The sequence below is a fragment of the Guillardia theta genome (assembly GCF_000315625.1).
Source record: "Guillardia theta CCMP2712 unplaced genomic scaffold GUITHscaffold_63, whole genome shotgun sequence".
Taxonomy (NCBI): Eukaryota; class Cryptophyceae; order Pyrenomonadales; family Geminigeraceae; genus Guillardia; species Guillardia theta.
The window spans coordinates 139,974-156,216 of NW_005434611.1; the positions used below are offsets into that span (position 1 = coordinate 139,974).

The 16,243-nt window shown below is 53.7% G+C and overlaps 4 protein-coding genes across 4 annotated transcripts; 3 read left to right on the forward strand and 1 right to left on the reverse strand.

Moving 5' to 3' along the window:
* Nucleotides 1–1,207: 1,207 nt before the first annotated feature.
* Nucleotides 1,208–5,428, forward strand: GUITHDRAFT_96154 (hypothetical protein). Its single transcript, XM_005827862.1, has 12 exons — nucleotides 1,208–2,414; nucleotides 2,460–2,532; nucleotides 2,581–2,665; nucleotides 2,704–2,853; nucleotides 2,906–3,019; nucleotides 3,069–3,168; nucleotides 3,216–3,309; nucleotides 3,360–4,554; nucleotides 4,608–4,700; nucleotides 4,752–4,986; nucleotides 5,030–5,249; nucleotides 5,297–5,428. The coding sequence occupies exons 1-10, from the start codon at nucleotides 1,217–1,219 to the stop codon at nucleotides 4,872–4,874; spliced, it is 3,225 nt and encodes a 1,074-aa protein (XP_005827919.1). The 5' UTR covers nucleotides 1,208–1,216; the 3' UTR covers nucleotides 4,875–4,986; nucleotides 5,030–5,249; nucleotides 5,297–5,428.
* Nucleotides 5,429–6,634: 1,206 nt separating this feature from the next.
* Nucleotides 6,635–7,420, forward strand: GUITHDRAFT_142341 (hypothetical protein; the record flags this gene model as incomplete). The annotated part of the gene is made up of 3 exons (XM_005827863.1): nucleotides 6,635–6,964; nucleotides 7,011–7,358; nucleotides 7,406–7,420. The coding sequence occupies 3 exons, from the start codon at nucleotides 6,635–6,637 to the stop codon at nucleotides 7,418–7,420; spliced, it is 693 nt and encodes a 230-aa protein (XP_005827920.1).
* A 131-nt stretch (nucleotides 7,421–7,551) lies between these two features.
* On the reverse strand, nucleotides 7,552–8,621 carry GUITHDRAFT_164511 (hypothetical protein). Its single transcript, XM_005827864.1, has 4 exons — nucleotides 8,473–8,621; nucleotides 7,784–8,416; nucleotides 7,697–7,739; nucleotides 7,552–7,647 (listed from the first exon to the last, which is right to left on the reverse strand). The coding sequence occupies exons 1-4, from the start codon at nucleotides 8,548–8,550 to the stop codon at nucleotides 7,580–7,582; spliced, it is 822 nt and encodes a 273-aa protein (XP_005827921.1). The 5' UTR covers nucleotides 8,551–8,621; the 3' UTR covers nucleotides 7,552–7,579.
* A 969-nt stretch (nucleotides 8,622–9,590) lies between these two features.
* Nucleotides 9,591–14,650, forward strand: GUITHDRAFT_142343 (hypothetical protein; the record flags this gene model as incomplete). Its single annotated transcript, XM_005827865.1, has 14 exons — nucleotides 9,591–10,505; nucleotides 10,559–10,637; nucleotides 10,708–10,841; nucleotides 10,914–11,009; nucleotides 11,073–11,132; nucleotides 11,388–11,432; nucleotides 11,610–12,023; nucleotides 12,496–12,578; nucleotides 12,942–12,984; nucleotides 13,564–13,602; nucleotides 13,664–13,863; nucleotides 14,090–14,134; nucleotides 14,271–14,340; nucleotides 14,561–14,650. The coding sequence occupies 14 exons, from the start codon at nucleotides 9,591–9,593 to the stop codon at nucleotides 14,648–14,650; spliced, it is 2,313 nt and encodes a 770-aa protein (XP_005827922.1).
* Nucleotides 14,651–16,243: the final 1,593 nt, after the last annotated feature.

Sequence of the window (16,243 nt, forward strand, 5' to 3'; positions counted from 1 at the left end):
ACATGGGGGTGGGTTGCGGCAGTCATCGGTGCTTTGGTCCAAAGGAGTTGCTTTGTTAGGGGTGTTGCAAAAAGAGAGGGGTGGGGGTGTGAGGTCATTGGGTAAGTACCCAGGGCTGTAAAAGCGTTTCTGAGTACAATAGACCGGTAATGGCTCAAAGCATAGGGTAAAGGTAGAGTCATCAGCGTTAAAACCCGTGGGGTCTTTGAATCTTTGCAAAAAAATGTGGGTGGTATTCTGGGGAATTTCGGCAGGAAGGGGGTGGGGTGATGAATGGAGGGGGTAGTCGGATTATCCTGGAACGATTTGAACGGCCAGGGATCCATCAAGGTGAAATTTTGAGGGTTCGATCAATGTAAGGGGTAGGGGTAGAATTTTTGAGGGGGTAATATAGGGCACAAAGAACCGTAAAATGCCTAGAAAACGGGGTAGGGTTAATGAATTGCCTTTCTAGACCAGGGGTGGGTAGTAGACCACCCTACATTGATGGGTGGAGGTCGTGAGCAAAGGCTTGCAATGGGGGGTCGAAACGTGAATGAAATGGGGTGGGATATACAGGGTGGGGTGAAATAAAGGGATACATGAGGGGTAGTCTCATTTTGAAATTGGAGTCATCTGAATCAAGAAGGGTGGGTGGGTATTGAGCGGAGGCTCCTGGGATGGGTCGTGTGGAGGGAATGAAGGGGTCATTGCGAATCCAGGTGGGTGTTGATGGTTGTTCCAGGGGTACATCGTGGAGATTCGGGGGGTAGTATACAATCAATGGGGTGGGTGGGGATATATACACTCAGGGTCTAAAGGTTTGTGGCATAGGCGCGGTTCCATGGTGTATGACGAAAAAAGCAAGAGAGGAGGAAAGGAAAGATACAAGATGGCAGAAGCTTCGCGTGATAGATGAGTTAGAACAGTCACTTGGTGATTGCAGTTCCATTTACGCAAGGGTCAATTGATAGTTTCTTGAGGATTTCATGGAGAATGGTATATATACGTTGGGAACAGAGTTTCGAGTGTCGTTTCGCAGCATATTAAATCTTCAATTGATCTGTAAGGGAGGGATCTCGTAAGGAGAGCAGGTTCTGGCTTCAGCAGCGGCATTTCTATACATGTAAAAATCTTCTCGCTCAAGTGCTGGTAGTTTTCGAGAGTTTTGCACATTCATCTGAAGTTGACATACTGCCTGATGTTGTCTGACCTTCTTGTTTCACAGGTTGAGAACATGAAGCGTTTATTGCGCCCAAGCCTATCAAGGGCGGTTAGCAAGCGCCCTATACGCCGGCTTCATGCCACAGGCAGCGATCTGAACAAACAGCAAATGGCGCATGCAGCTGCAGACGCTGAACCTGTACAGGTCGTGCTTAACACAACCTCAACCTCAACCAAGCCCCGAGTTGTCCCAGACTTCATTATCAATCATGTCGCTCCCACACATAGTGGGAGTGCTTGGTTGCAGAGCAAGAGGTTATCGGAGAAGGAAGCTTATGGCGAAGCATCGCTCGAAGGTGGCTACAAGCAGTTCAGAGAGGACATTCGCAACATTGTGCCGGATTCTCGCGTTTTTACTGATCCAGTTCGCACGCTTGCTTACGGCACAGATGCGAGTTTTTATCGCCTGGTCCCCAAGATTGTTGTCAAGGTGCATGATGAGGCTGAAATGATCAAACTTGTTCAGTACGCAGCGAAAAACAAGACACCCGTTACTTTCCGTGCTGGTGGTACGTCGCTTTCAGGACAAGCCATCACAGACTCAATTCTGTTGAAATTGGGACACACTTGGCGGTACCGCAAGATCTGGGATGACGGCAAGTACATCACTGTGGAGCCTGGGTGGATCCTCGGGCAAGTCAACAGAATGCTAGCACCTTATGGACGTAAGCTGGGACCAGATCCTTCTTCCATCGACTCATGCTGGATTGGAGGCGTCGTTGCCAACAACTCTTCAGGAATGTGCTGCGGTGTTGCACAGAATACCTACCACACCATCAAGGACCTTCGCATCGTGTTTCACGATGGAACCATTCTTGATACGGCAGACTCTGTTAGCTGGGCATCCTTTCAGCGAACGCACAAGCATATCGTCGATGGAGTGATGCAACTTGCGAAACAAGTCAAAGCGGACGAAGAGCTATCTGCCCTGATAAGGAAGAAGTTCAGCATCAAGTGCACCACCGGCTACAGCATCAATGCTCTTGTGGATTTCGACGAGCCGCTTGAGATCATCAAGCACTTGATGGTTGGCTCTGAAGGAACCCTTGGTTTTGTGTCGCGTGCAACCTACAACACTGTCCCAGATTATAAGGACAAGGCCTCAGCGTTCATCGTGTTTCCGACTGTTGAAGATGCCTCCAACGCAACTTGGGAGCTCAGAAAGGCAAAATGCACAGATGCTGTGGAGTTGATGGATAGAAGATCTTTGAGTGAGGAAATTGTTTTGCAAATCTTTTTCTGACTGCCACTCGAAGGAACTTGTGAGAACATGGAACACCTGCATTTTTTGAGAGGAATTCCCGATACTGCAACGGCACTTCTTGTTGAGTATGTTTTGTTTCTCGCACAGGTTTCCATGCTAACCACAGTTGAAAGATGCCGTGGATCCAATGCGGAAGAAATGCAAGCTCGTATTAATCAGGCTGAGAAGACCATCAACGATGCCGGGCTGCTTACGTACGTCTGGCGCATGCTTTGATTGAACATTCGCTAAAACAGCATGTTAGGCTCAATGGCATTAACTTCTCTCGAGACCCTGCTGTTTGCACTGCGTACTGGGATGCTCGTAAGGCGTTGATCCCCATGGTCGGTGCTGTGCGTGAGGCTGGAACCTCTGTTTTGCTCGAGGATGTTGCAGTTCCAGTTCAGGTCAGCATCAATGTCGTCACACGTTCTGGAATTAATTTTGTATCCCGACCAGAACCTGGCCAAGCTCTGCAATGGATTGGAGGAGATGTTTAACAAATTCGAATACTATGACGGATCTGCATTTGGCCACGCTCTTGAAGGAAATTTGCATCTTGTTTTCACTCAGGTTTCTCGCCCTGCACAAGTTTGAAGTTTCATGACCTTCAAATTTTCAGGGCTTTGACACCCCTGAGGAGGTCAAAAGATATGAGGCGATGATGGACTATCTGTGCAAGCTCGTTGTGTCGCTCGAAGGCTCACTCAAAGCTGAACATGGTTGAAATCCTTTCGTGTAGAAATTAAGAGCTCACAAGGTGTTGCAGGAACCGGAAGGAATGTTGCTCCTTACGTCGAGATGGAATGGGGCAAGAAGGCTACCGAAGTCATGTGGAAGCTCAAGAACCTCTTTGACCCCAGGTGATTCCCTCGATCGTAATTGATTTTGCAATTAACCTGAAGACCTTCAGTGACTTGCTCAACCCGGGAGTCATTTTGAACAAGGATCCCAACGTGCACACTCAGAATTTGAAGCCCCTCCCTGTTGCTCATGGCATCGTGGATTCCTGCATGGAATGCGGATTCTGCGAATCAGCTTGTCCTTCTGGACACGTTACTCTGACTCCACGCCAGAGAATTGTGGCCACTAGAGAAATTTCTCGCCTGGAGGCCCTCAACACAGCATCGAGCCTTGACAAAGCTGAGGAGATGCGCAAGAGCTATGAGTACCTTGCACTCGACAGCTGCGCCGCAGATGGAATGTGTGCCGAGAAGTGCCCTGTTAACATCAACACCGGCCGCATGGTCAAGGATCTCCGTGCCAAGAGTGTTGAATCTAACACTGACTCTTATGTGAACCAACTGGCAACCATCGCCTCCAAGAACTTCGGCCTCATGATGGGAGGCGTACCAATCGTGCTCAACACTGTGGATCTGTTCCACAAGCTTCTTGGAACCAAGGTCATGAGCCTGGCTTCCTCCTTTGTTGGCCCTCTTGTGGGGCTCCATTGGAACCCCTACCTTGCTCGTGGAGCCTCGCCCATCAAGGCACCACCCTCGGCAGTGCAGACTAATGCCCAGAACAAGAAAGTCGTCTACTTTGCCACCTGCGTTTCTCGCACTATGGGCCCAGCAAGAGGGGACTTCGAGGAGGCCTCAATCCATGAGAAGACGATGAGTGTTTTGGCTAAGGCAGGCTACGAAGTCATCCTGCCCAAGGGACTGTCGAACGCCTGCTGCGGACTTATCTTCGATTCACGTGGATACCCAAAGCAGGGAGAGGAGCAGGGCAACAATCTCGAAGCTCTTCTCCTCGAAGCATCGGAGAACGGAGCTATCCCTATCCTGTGTGATACCTCCCCTTGCCTGATGAGGATGAAGGAAACCTTCCAGGATGCAAAGCTCAAGTCGGCCATGTACGATCCCACGGAGTTTGCAGCGAACTACCTGATGGAGCACCTGGTGGTTGCCAAGCGAGAGAAGAGCATTGCGATCCACGTGCCTTGCAGCAGCAAGAAGATGAAGAAGGACAAGTACTTCGAGCAGATCGCTCGTGCTTGCGCTATGGAGGTGACGATGAGCCCCGTTCCCTGCTGTGGTATGGCGGGAGACCGCGGTCTTCGCTTCCCTGAGATCTCTGGAGGAGGTGTCCAGTCCTCTGTCAAGGTACATACTGTTCTCCAGCTCCTCTGCTGCTCTCTCTCTGATCTTCTGAACAGGTTCCTCCCGGAGCTGCAATGGTGATTCGTGACCCTGCTGTTGGTCCCAACACCACCATCGCATGGGACGAGGTGAAGGACAACTGCAGTGAGGTGCGTTGACACGTTTTATCCCTTCGACGGTGGTGATGACATGATTTACAGGGGTTCTCGACCTCGAGGACTTGCGAGATCTCACTGTCCAACTCTACCGGCTCTCACTTCAAGAGCATCATGTACTTGTTGGATCGTTGCACCATCGCCAAGGAGAGCCAGGCGACCGCCTAAACTTTCCTTCGTCCTTGTTTATAGACAGCAAATGTATTCATCTTCTTGTATCAGTACACAGTGAACTCGCCCCGAGCTAGTGCTTCCTCCTTGCTGAAAGCTTGTCCCCCAACTGTGTATCGTTACATGATACCTTCACATATCCTCCACCTCACCTTATACTCTACCAGCCGCTCTTTGTGCGCGAACAGGAGCAGCTCCATTTTGATTCTAGTCTCATTGATGGCTCTTACCAGCACCTTGTTCTCCTCACAGGCTGCGAGAAAGTCTCGGTACTTCTCTCTCCTCTTCTTCTCGTCCTTCATCATTCCTGCCCCGGTCAAGAAAACCCCGCAAAGCATCGTCAGCTCCTCTGCTGGCAGCTTTATCCCCACCCTGCCCGACCCACAGTGAGGAACGGGCCCCTGTCATATCGGACTTACCTCGTCATCTCCTTCCTCATTTTCTCCATCTCCTCCGTGTCGTAGCCCTCGGACTCCGATCCATCCTCTGACTTGACGGATCGATCGCTCTGCTTCCCTCCGCTGTTCTCGCCCTCGCCCTCGCCCTCGTCTTCCTCCTCCTCGTCCTCGTCCTCGTCCTTCGCCTCTGTTGCTTCTGAACGTTGAGAGCTCTCGATGTCATCATCGAAGAACTCTCCCGACCTCTCATCGTCCAGCAGCTCGTCCTTCTCCGCCATGCTCACTTTGTCGTCGTCCTCCACCCAGCTCTCCTCCATCAGGTCCTGGCTGTCTCCTCCTTCTGATTCATCCTCATCCACAAACTTGTCTAGTCTGTCTCCCTGCCTCGCGGACGGCTCCTTCACCCCCTCCCGCGCCGCCGCCTTCATGGCCCTCGGAGTGATCGGCCGTGGCTTCTTGATTGCCCGAGGTGCAGCAACTGACCCCTTGGTCCTCCTCCCCTGCTCCACCTTGACCTCCTGCTGTGGGTGACCAGAGCCCTGCGTTGCTGCTTGCTGCTTCCCCGATCGACCCATTCTTGCTCCTCCTCTGAGCCTCAGGCTTCCATTTTCACACCCCTGGTGTTCATCCTTGAACCGCAACTGCGAGAAGCAGAGGGTCGAGGGCAAGGCCCTTGCTTCCAGACAAATCTTCATGCATCCTACTGCTCCTCGATCTCCCCCTCCTCGTTCTCCTCCTTCCCTTCCTCCCTCAATCCTCATCATCCCAGACCCCCAAACCATCGCGATCCCCATCAGCCACCGGCTCGGACCCGCCATTTTGAACTGAAACCGGGCTGTCACAGGTCCGGGAGTCCCTTGAGCCTCGGAGTGCCGCTAGTCATCGGCCCGGCCGGGCGCCGGGCGGCCGCCGTGAAGGCCCTGAGTGAGCCGCCGCCGCTGTGCCAGTGAGCAGACGGTACTGACTGTCAGTCAGTCCACAGGGCTCCTCCGAGCGCCGGACTCAGAAGCTCTGTCGGATCGGACCGTTCGTGAAAGACAGGCTGAGCCGCAGTGCTCGAAGGCTGAACCCTGCGGGCCGCTGTGCTGCGCACTCACCCCTCAGCGGCGGCGGCCAGTCGGAGCCGGGCCGGGCCCCTCTGGTTCACCATCATCACCGGATTGCTGGCTCGGGTCACAAAATTCAGTCATCAGAGGGCACGAAACATGCTTGGGTTGCTGGGGATGCGATGGCGGGCGGTGGCGAGGAGCTGCGCGATGAACTATGCGAGGAGGCAAAAAAAAGGAGCAGCAGGAGCAAGAGAAGGAGCAGGAGCAGCAGCTAGGAGAAGGTGAAAATCAACGCTCTCTTGTTTGCGCCATGATATCATCCCTTTGCTGCCTGCCGGCTCGTGCTGTTGCGACGCTCTTCATGGCCGTGTGCATGCGCTCGTTGACGCCTACTTGCAGTTTCTCTACCGATGATAAGGGGAAAGAAACGGCGAAAAGTGATGAAAACACAGCTGGATTGATCGCGAAAGAGAACGATAGAAGCATTCTGCCTGCGTCCAAGGCAGGGGAGGGGAATGTGGAGAATCAATTGCAGACGTCAGAAGGTAACAAGGAGAATCAACTGGCTGTCAAGGAGAAGGAGCGCTACTTTTTCATTTCTCAGGAAACCTATGACAAGTACACAGAGCCCTTGCCACAGGTCTTGTCGAGCAGCTCCCCTGTGCTGTAATGACCCTGTGTTGCAGGACTACGAGCACCAAGGTCGCTTCTCTTTCACATCCTTTGGAGCGTTGTTCAGGAAATCGGTCAAGAAGAAGAGGTTTGGTCCGCTCTGGCACTTGTTTCAGGCAGTACTCTCGGCGATGCCTGCCCTGTGCCTCTGGTTCGTCGTTGAATTAAAGGAACGGGACTGGGGCCGGAAGTACCCCGAACTTGACTTCTCCCAGGCGATCGTTCAGATCTCAAGCAAGAAAGAGGAGGCCCAGGTCGATACGGACGCTGAACTCATGGATGTCGCGTCCATGACTACGCTGAAGGAGCAAGAGCTCGAGAAGTTGTACAACAAAGGTGTCATCACTAAGGAAGAGTACGAGGTCAACAGGGGCCACCTAGATACAGTCCCACTGGCTGTCCCGGACAGGTTGCTCACGATTGAAGACGAGGTCTCGAGAATACGAAAGGAGATGTCTCAACTGCAGACAAAGAGAACGAAAACAGTATTGGACGAAGTTGGTCAAGTAAAAAATTAGCACGAGTGTGAACACGTTGGAAACCGACTCAACCACCGATCCATCATGTGGTTTAAAGTACGACATCATAACTCTTGTCTCATATCATGCACAGTCAGACTGGTTGCCAGCGAAGTCCAGTTTTCCATGTAGTCTATCACCAATTTCAACGACAAGCATCAGGCGTCAATCGCCAACAGTACCTTCGTAGTCCAACGAATGGGCCCAAGTCACCATGTCAAAATCCTGCACGTACTCTCAGAGATCCGCAAGCAGGCGGCACGTCCTACCTCACGCAGATCATCCTCGTCCTCGACCCCTTCCTCCTCTTCTTCATTCTCTCCCTCCTCCTCCCCTTTCGCATTGTGACTTTCTCCCTTCGGCCTGTACATCCTCGACATCCATTCCTTCTTCTTCTTGAGGCGCTTGGCATGAGCCAGGTGCTTTCTCGTTGTGCAGGAGTGGTGGAAGTCAGGTTTTTTTTGGTCGGCCGTCCTTGCCGTGACCGGATCGACGTTGAACAGGAGCTTGTTGGCGATGGGACGCCAGCCGTTGTTCTCAAACCTCTTGTACCAGCCTCCTCGATCGACCTGAGCCGTCACATCCTTCATCGTCTCTTGCCGGCTGTCGTCCATCAACGCGTCATTGTGCCGCTGCAGCAGGTAGAATTGGTTCGGCCTGCCTGCCGTGTAGTCGCGAGGGGCGAATGAACCCAGGTCTGTAACTGGAGCCCTGACGAAGATCTTGTAGTAGACCACTGGGGGGAACACGCTCCCCCCCAGCCGGAACCTGACCACAGCACCAGATGCTCTGTCCTGCACGAGGGCTGCCTCAGACGGGTTGATGCTTTTGAGGAGCAAGGAAGGGTCCCCCCGGTTGCGGAAGTTGATGAGGCTTCGATAGTACTGATAGATACGCACATTCTGTATGCAGGGAGGGTCATGGGGAGAGGACGCAGTCTGCACAAAGAAGGACGCACAATGAAACTTCGAAAGCTTCGCTGTATGACGTTGGCAGCTTCGTCGGGTGACAGACCTCGCTTCTTCTTGTACACCATCGCGAGCCTCCCGCATGCGCCTTCACTGCATGACCATCGATGTCGATCGCTGAGTCATCCCTTGCGGGTACCTGATACCAGAGAAGTCTCAGCAACCGAATGCGAATCAAAGAAAAACTGCCATTTGATGCCTCCCTCCTCTCTCTATCTCCCTCCCTCCCTCCTCTCTCTCTCCCTCCCTCCCTCCTCTCTCTATCTCCCTCCCTCCCTCCCTCCTCTCTCTCTCTCTCTCCCTCCCTCCCTCCTCTCTCTCTCTCCCTCCCTCCCTCCTCTCTCTCTCTCTCTCTTTCCCTCCTCTCTCTCTCTCTCTCTCTCTCTCCCTCCCTCCTCTCTCTCTCTCTCTCTCTCTCTCCCTCCCCCCCCTCTCCCTCCCTCCCTCCTCCCTTCGCTCTCCCTCACTCCTTCCAACGGCCTGGCATCCTGCACTCCGTACAACCTCAGACCCTTTGCATCCACCCCCACTAGACTACCCTTTGCTCAAAAGTACCCTACTTTATCATGTTAAAGTACCCGGTATCTTGTGATATTTCAAAGTACCCTACCCTATCGAATCAAGGACAGAAAATCTCACAAATCGATTTGAACCAAATAATGACTTGATTTGAATCGATTTTGACCTCCCCGACTTGACGAACTCGGAAATTTTGACTGGCCGTAGTGCTTTGCGGAAACTTTCACTATGGAGTAGAGCGGAGAGAGGAGAGAGGAGAGAGGAGAGAGGAGAGAGGAGAGAGGAGAGAGGAGAGAGGAGAGAGGAGAGAGGAGAGAGGAGAGAGGAGAGAGGAGAGAGGAGAGAGGAGAGAGGAGAGAAGAAGACAGGTGCGCGGACCACTGAGTGGCAGGGCAGCACAAAGCAGGGAGACAATCATTGTGGAAGCTCAAATTTTCAGAGGTTGAGAAGAAAGCAAGAGAGAGGGAAAAGTGGGAAGAAAAGTTGCAGCAGTGGCAGGAACTCAGATGTGAATGGCTCAACTCAATGACGTTGAGGATCGTCATATTTCCCGTTGTTCACCATCACAAACAAGTCAGTGATGATTGAAATGAGCATGTACAGTGGATTGTTGCTCCTGCTCCTTACCCTCATTCTCTCTTGTTGGTCCGTTCCTTTCACGTCCGGGGAGGAGGAAGCAGCTCTGGAGACGGTGGACACGTTACAGGAGGAAGAGGTGCAGGAGGAAGGAGGAGGTTGCAGGTTCTTCGTCTTTCCTCCTGCGGACTTTGAGTTCTCGGACGACCCCCCCGTCCTCACCATCCACATAGACGGATGTCCTATGGGCTACTTGCGTATCGAACTTCACCTGACGACAAACGGTCACGACGTCCTCCTCAAGAACTTCAACGTCAGGATGGGAGAAGAGAAGGAGGAGCCGTTGCTGGGAGGCTTGCAGCCTGCGCAGGAGGAGCAGGAGATGGAGGAGGAGGCTGTGCGATACAGTAGGCATCTTACCCTGGTCCTTGGTGAGCTTGTCAACAACTACGTGTACCAGGGGACGGTGAAGACGTTCGAGGTATCGGGGGAGGGGACGCGGCCGATGTCTGTCCACCCGATGCGCTTCACTGTGCGCATGCCATCAACTCCGCAAGTCTTGATCAGCTTCCCGCCACAGGGCTGGAGGTTCGAGGGAGGGTCAGAGGTCCAGGTGATCCTGACGATCTCCGAGGGGACGGGGGAGCGGCAGACGTCGAAGTTCGTGTCAGTTCTGGTAGTGTGGTTCCTCAATGGGGTTTACCAGGGGGTCGTTAGGAACCGAGCGAACCAGTTCGAGCTCCCGACGGGGATTGAGAGGAGGAGGAGGGGAGAGTACAATTTGACTGTGATGCTCCTGGACATTGCTCTACATCCCTATGATGCGAATGCGTCTGTGCTCTTCTCGGTTGTGCCAGAGGAGGAGAAGGAGGAAGAAAGGGACGAGACGGAGGGAGGGAAGAAAGCTTGCCTGCTGAGAGAGGAAGAGGTATGCTCGCTGACTGCTGCTGCTGCTGCTAGTGATGACAACGATGTTGTCAGGTCGTTCACAATGATTGGGCAACCTTCATGTTCAACGAGTATGAATCCTTCTCTTCTCCAGCCAATTTGCACCAACCAGGTTTAACATCTACACGAACCTGAATGTTTTGCCTTCTCACATCCATTCCTTGTTTTCCATTCCTTGGTAGTGAATCAGACTGCCGGCTGCCAACACAACTGCACGCAAGGGCGGTGCGTCGACGGTGTCTGCATCTGCAACCCGGACTTCTTCGGAGAGGATTGCTCTGCCTCTCCCTTCCTCCACTCCTCCTTCCTCCCCGAGGTGCAGCTGCGAACTCTCGCGGAGACGCTGCCAAGTCCTTGACGTGGAAATCTTCTCACCTCCCTCCGACAGGTGCTGACACAGGATCTGCCGTGCACTCCGAGGCAGTCAAGGGATACGCTCGAGAGATTCACCCCGCTGTTCCTGCGCCACGTCATTGCCTCCCAGGTCACCCTTGGAATGTTTACAGCCCCATCGCTTCAGGTCATTGACAACTTTTGACGCCATCAGTACAAGCAAGCATGCGACCGGCAGACGATCTTCTTTCAGGACATTTCGGTTGGCAACAAGGTGAACAAGAACAGTCAAGGAATCCTTTTCACACTGCTGATACTACTCCTGCTCTGCTCTGCCCTGCTCTGCTCTGTGCTGTGCTGTGCTGTTCTGCCCTGCCCTGTCCGCTCCGCTCCATCCTTCTCCCCTCTCCACTTGCTAATGCTGTGCGCTGCTCTCGTCTCATTTCGTCTGCTCCTCCACTCCTCCTGTCCACCTCTCCCCTCCACTTCCTCTCCTCCTCCTCCTCTCCCCCCCTCACCTCACCTCCAGGGCATCGGATTTGCATTGCGGTGGCTCTCAACAGCTCTCGTCCAGGTGCCTCCCCTCCCATCCGGCAGTTTGCGGGGTTTTGACAAGCAGCTGGGCAGGCGATGGGTGTCAACAGATCCCTCGTGGTGGACTCCAGCTGGAGTTGGATGAACTTCCCACCTTGCCATGAGCTCGGTTGCTCTCGACCGCTGCGTCTCCTCTGCTGACGTGTCATCCTGCAAGGACTCGAGTGTTACCTCGAACGCGCGTCCGCCTGCCGGGTCAACCGGACGGAGGGTGCCAATGCTGATCATGTGCCGACAGTCCAGGTGGGAGGAAGACGTGGTGGAGGAGGGGCGACGTGGGAGGAGGAGGAAATGGAGGGAGAAAAAGGGAAGGGAAATGGGGGAGGAGAAACATGAGAGAGAGGACGAGGACGAGGACGAGGACGAGGACGAGGACGAGGACGAGGACGAGGACGAGGATGGGGACGAAGGGGGAAGAGGATGGGGAAGGAAGACAACGACGACGAGGAAGAAGATGGAGAGAGAAAGGAAGAGAACTGATGTCTTCGTTACCTCTTCCATCCTCGCCGTCTCGACATCTCCACTTTCGTTTGTTCAGGACATTCCAGAGTCGCTCAAAGGCATGGGAGCGGTGAGGGTCCAAGAGACTACCCCTCACTTGGCAGCCATTCGAACCCCCCCTTCCTCCTCTCCGCCCCTCTGCTTCTACTGACCTTCTGCTCCTCACCATCACCTCCTTGCCTCTCTCTTCCACACACCTCCTGTCTTCCTCGTCAGACTCCTCCGCGACTCGCCTTCTCTCCCCATCTCCTTTCCAACCCTGACGGAATCTATGTCTTCTCCTTCACGTCCCTCCTAGCACATCCTACCTACCTTCTCCTCAGCCCAGACCCGCCCCCCTTCCGCCCAGCTTCTCCTTCTCCTCCCCTTTCCCCTCACCCTGCTCCCTTCCTGCCCAACTCACCTCCTCTCTTCAGCTCTGGCTCTCCTCCCTCGCCCTCGCCCACCTCACCCGTCCGATCTTGGCCTTCGCTAGCAGGAAGCCGCAACCCCTCCTCCAGCCCTCCCGAGCGGCTCATCCTCCTCCTCGCAGGCTGCGGCAGGTCAAGACAGAGATCGGCTTCCACGGGAGCATCATTGGTGTTCATGTTCGACACGGAGATTCTTGCTTCGACGACAACAGAAAGTGAGGCTACAAGAACAGATCTGTCCTCCTATCTGCCCTCCTGCCTCACGACTTTCTCCTCCTCCCTGCTCACTTTCAGCGTTTCTTCTGTTGTCCATACCCCTTGGACCTCCCGTCTGCTGTTCTGTTCCTACACGTTTGCTTCCGTTTACCTCTCTAACTCTTCGTCTTTTTATTCTCCTCCCCCTCCCCTTTCTCCTCCCCCCCCCCCCTCCCCCTCCTCGTTTTTTTCCTGTCCTCCTCCTTCTTCTCTATCTCCTCAGAGGCTGCCTACCGTTCCATCGCTATCTCGAGGGGATCCAACACCTCAGACGCAAGTAGCCGCTCCCATATAGCTTCTCCTCCTCTCAGTCCTCCTCTCAGGTATAATATCTCAAAGGTCTTCATCGCATCCGATGATCCTCAGGTCCGTCCTTCCTCCTCGTGCTTCCGTTCTGAACCTCTTCTCTTCCCTTCCCTTCCCTTCCCTTCCCTGACCCTTCTCTCCTCCTTTTCCGACCTCTTCCCCACCTTGGTCCTCCTGTTCCTGCTCCTGTTGCTGCTCCTGCTGCTGCTCCTGTTGCTGCCCCTGCTCCTGTTGCTGTTGCTGCCCCTGCTCCTGTTGCTGCTCCTGCCCCTGCTCCTGTTGCTGCTCCTGTTGCTGCTCCTGTTGCTGCTCCTGCTCCTGCTCCTGCTCCTGCTCCTGCTCCTGCTCCTGCTCCTGCTCCTGCTCCTGTTGCTGCTCCTGTTGCTGCTCCTGTTGCTGCTCCTGCTCCTGCTCCTGCTCCTGCTCCTGCTCCTGATCCTGCTCCTGCTCCTGCTCCTGTTGCTGCCCCTGCCCCTGCCCCTGCCCCTGCTCCTGCTCCTGCCCCTGCTCCTGTTGCTGCTCCTGTTGCTGCTCCTGCTCCTGTTGCTGCTCCTGCTCCTGCTCCTGCTCCTGCTCCTGTTGCTGCCCCTGCTCCTGCTCCTGTTGCTGCTCCTGCTCCTGCTTCTCCTCCTCTCCCAGGTGATCGACGAAGCTCGACAGCAGCTGCTCCAGGAGCGGGTTCAGCTCATATCTCAAGTTCCAACCTCACCTCGGAGTTCTCACCTTGACTTGCTTCCAGCCCTTCGACAGATCACAGCTGGACTCCGAGCTGAGAATTGAGCATCGAGTCCGCCACGGGCTTGTCTCTGCGCTTCCCCCCCTTGCTCCTTCCTCACTCCCTCGCCTCCTGCAGGTCGATCGCCGCATGGCGGTGGAGTCAGCCCTCATCGACCTCCTCCTGCTCCAGTCCTGCGACTGTTTCATCCTCACCCTCCGGAGGTCACGACTGACCTCTTGTCTTCGTTCTCGTCCTCGTCCTTGTCTTTTCCACTTCCACTTCCACTTCCTCGTCCTCTGCCCTGCCCGTGCTATAGTCCCCGTTTCCTTCCCGTATTGGTTCTTGTTACCTTGTTGCCATCTTCGTCCTCGCTCAACGGCTCTTGCTCGTCTCCTCCACTGCCACCATCTCCTCGCCCTCCCCCTTTTCCATATGACTTCCCAGCAGTCACTTCGGAGCAGCAGCGCTTCAGCTGGCTCTTGCTGCTCGGGGGTGAAGTTTGAGCGAAAGGAGGAGGAGGAGGAGGAGGAGGAGGAGGAGGAGGAGGAGGAGGAGGAGGAGGAGGAGGAGGAGGAGGAGGAGGAGGAGGAGGAGGAGGAGGATGCAGTTGTTGATCCAGCTCTCTCAGATATCTGCCTCCGTACATCTCTCTCGACGGTCCTCTCTTTCCTATCCATGACGGGAAGCATGAGCCTTACGTGGGTGCATATGATGGCGCTAGCGGTTGATGAGGGCTATGGCACTGACAATCACAATGACAATGATGATGATGATGATGATGATGACGATGATGACGATGACGATGATGATGATGATGATGATGATGAGGACGATGACGATGATGATGATGATGATGAGGACGATGATGGTTTGATCACCAGTTGTAGTTGCTTCCCTCCCATAACTTGAACACCTCAGGTTCCAAACGTGCATCATCGCGAATGGGTATCTGAGCATTATGGTCAGGGAGAGTTTAAGGAGAGGAACTGGTTGGAAAGATATTTTTGAGAACATACAACCCCACTTTCCTTGCCTACCACCTTGATTCCATTTCTTATACTCTGCGCAAAGAAATCACACCAAAGGCTGTACAAACTGTCGACCGCTCCAGCTCTCTTGTGGCGCAACCTGCGAAACAGAGGAATAGCTGTAAACATGTTCCCTGCAGAGAGAGCTCCCTCCTCTCTTCAACCTTGGAACTTTTACCTTAATTATCGTTGCACTTTGTTTCAAGGTTCGGATTGGAACTTCGACCCCTCAAGTATCTGTCAAGTTGAAAAAGAATGGATGACAGGTGACCGTTTCTATCCATCTTTCGGGTGAGCATGACATCAACAAAGATGTCATTACTCGTGTCGTGTCGTGTCGTGTCGTGTCGTGTCATGTCTTTCCACACTGCCTGATCTGACTCTCTTTTGCACTTTCCCACCTCTTGTCCGGTCATCTTCAATGTCAACACGTTCTCTTTAGTTCATCCAGGATCTTTCTCCTTCTCCTTCTCCTTCTCCTTCTCCTTCTCCTTCTCCTTCCCAGCTGGTTGACAATACTCGCTGCTCCAGACGCTGCCACTGTTTGACAGCCTCTCCCCAGTCTCCCCACTGCCACGAGCATCGTGCCCCTGCTCCCCCCCCCTCCTCCCATCCTCGATCATCTTCCTTCCACTTTCACTGGTTCATGTCTATGATAAGTTTTGGATCTAACTTTATTGCATTACATCCTCTCTATGACCTCTTCAACACGTTTCATCCTACTCCCCGTCCACCTTTCCCTGGGCGCCTATGGAGGCGCAGACTTGAGATCGCATTCCCTCCCTTCTTTCATCTCTCACTGAGAGAGGCTCCTCGTCCTTCCTCTCTTCTTTCCTCTGCAGTCTCTCACTTCTAACGTGTTCTCATCCTCCTCGCTGCAGATTGTCGTCTTCTCAACCCTGCTCCGTCAAAGCTCACGTCCTTCAGCGAGGTCCTCTCGTCGAGACATCCTCTTCTCTTGCTCGCAATAGCCTTGCAAGCATGAGAGTCTCGTCGCTCCTCGACGTGCCATGCTCTCTCCCTCTCTCCCTCTCTCTACTTTCACTCCAACGCCCCATTCGTGTGTCGACACCACCAGCCATTTAGCACATGGCGCTTTGTAAGGTCGAAGGGGGTGGGTTAGGGAATGCTGATGCAACCCCTGGTTTCGACTGCTTTTTGATGGGTGGTATTCAGTATGGGTAGGTAGGTCCTATCAGAAAAGCAAACGGTCGCATCCAAGAAACCACCCTACCCCCTCAAATCACCATATTAGCACCCATGTACATACATTTTCTCTACGCCGTCTCCTTGTTGATTACACTACCCCACTCACCATTCGCCAGGATGATCTTTCTAGTACCCCTACCTTTTCCTACCAAATTCTCTAACTTTCCCTGGTAGTATATGTACCCCAGCCTTCACCACCCCCCCTGTATGGATTGCTGATTGAACATGTCAGTGTCATCTACACCGACAAACACGGGGGTTGAGAAACAAAACGAGAGCGGCACAGGAGCGAGAGAGAATGCAGGAGGGAGGAATGGAGAGAATGAAGGAAGATCGAAGTCGATTAGTGTGAGAGCATATACCT

What these genes read in the sequence shown, in the direction of transcription:
- GUITHDRAFT_164511 (XM_005827864.1), bottom strand. Translation starts at nt 8,550, where the DNA reads ATGGTGTACAAGAAGAAGCGAGGTCTGTCACCCGACGAAGCTGCCAAC. An exon ending in ACGAGGATGATCTGCGTGAG is followed by an intron (nt 7,740 to 7,783) that starts GTAGGACGTGCC and finishes GAGTACGTGCAG; the next exon opens with GATTTTGACATGGTGACTTG. An exon ending in CCATTCGTTGGACTACGAAG is followed by an intron (nt 7,648 to 7,696) that starts GTACTGTTGGCG and finishes AATTGGTGATAG; the next exon opens with ACTACATGGAAAACTGGACT.
- GUITHDRAFT_96154 (XM_005827862.1), top strand. Translation starts at nt 1,217, where the DNA reads ATGAAGCGTTTATTGCGCCCAAGCCTATCAAGGGCGGTTAGCAAGCGC. An exon ending in GCAACGGCACTTCTTGTTGA is followed by an intron (nt 2,533 to 2,580) that starts GTATGTTTTGTT and finishes CACAGTTGAAAG; the next exon opens with ATGCCGTGGATCCAATGCGG. An exon ending in GTGTCCAGTCCTCTGTCAAG is followed by an intron (nt 4,555 to 4,607) that starts GTACATACTGTT and finishes TCTTCTGAACAG; the next exon opens with GTTCCTCCCGGAGCTGCAAT.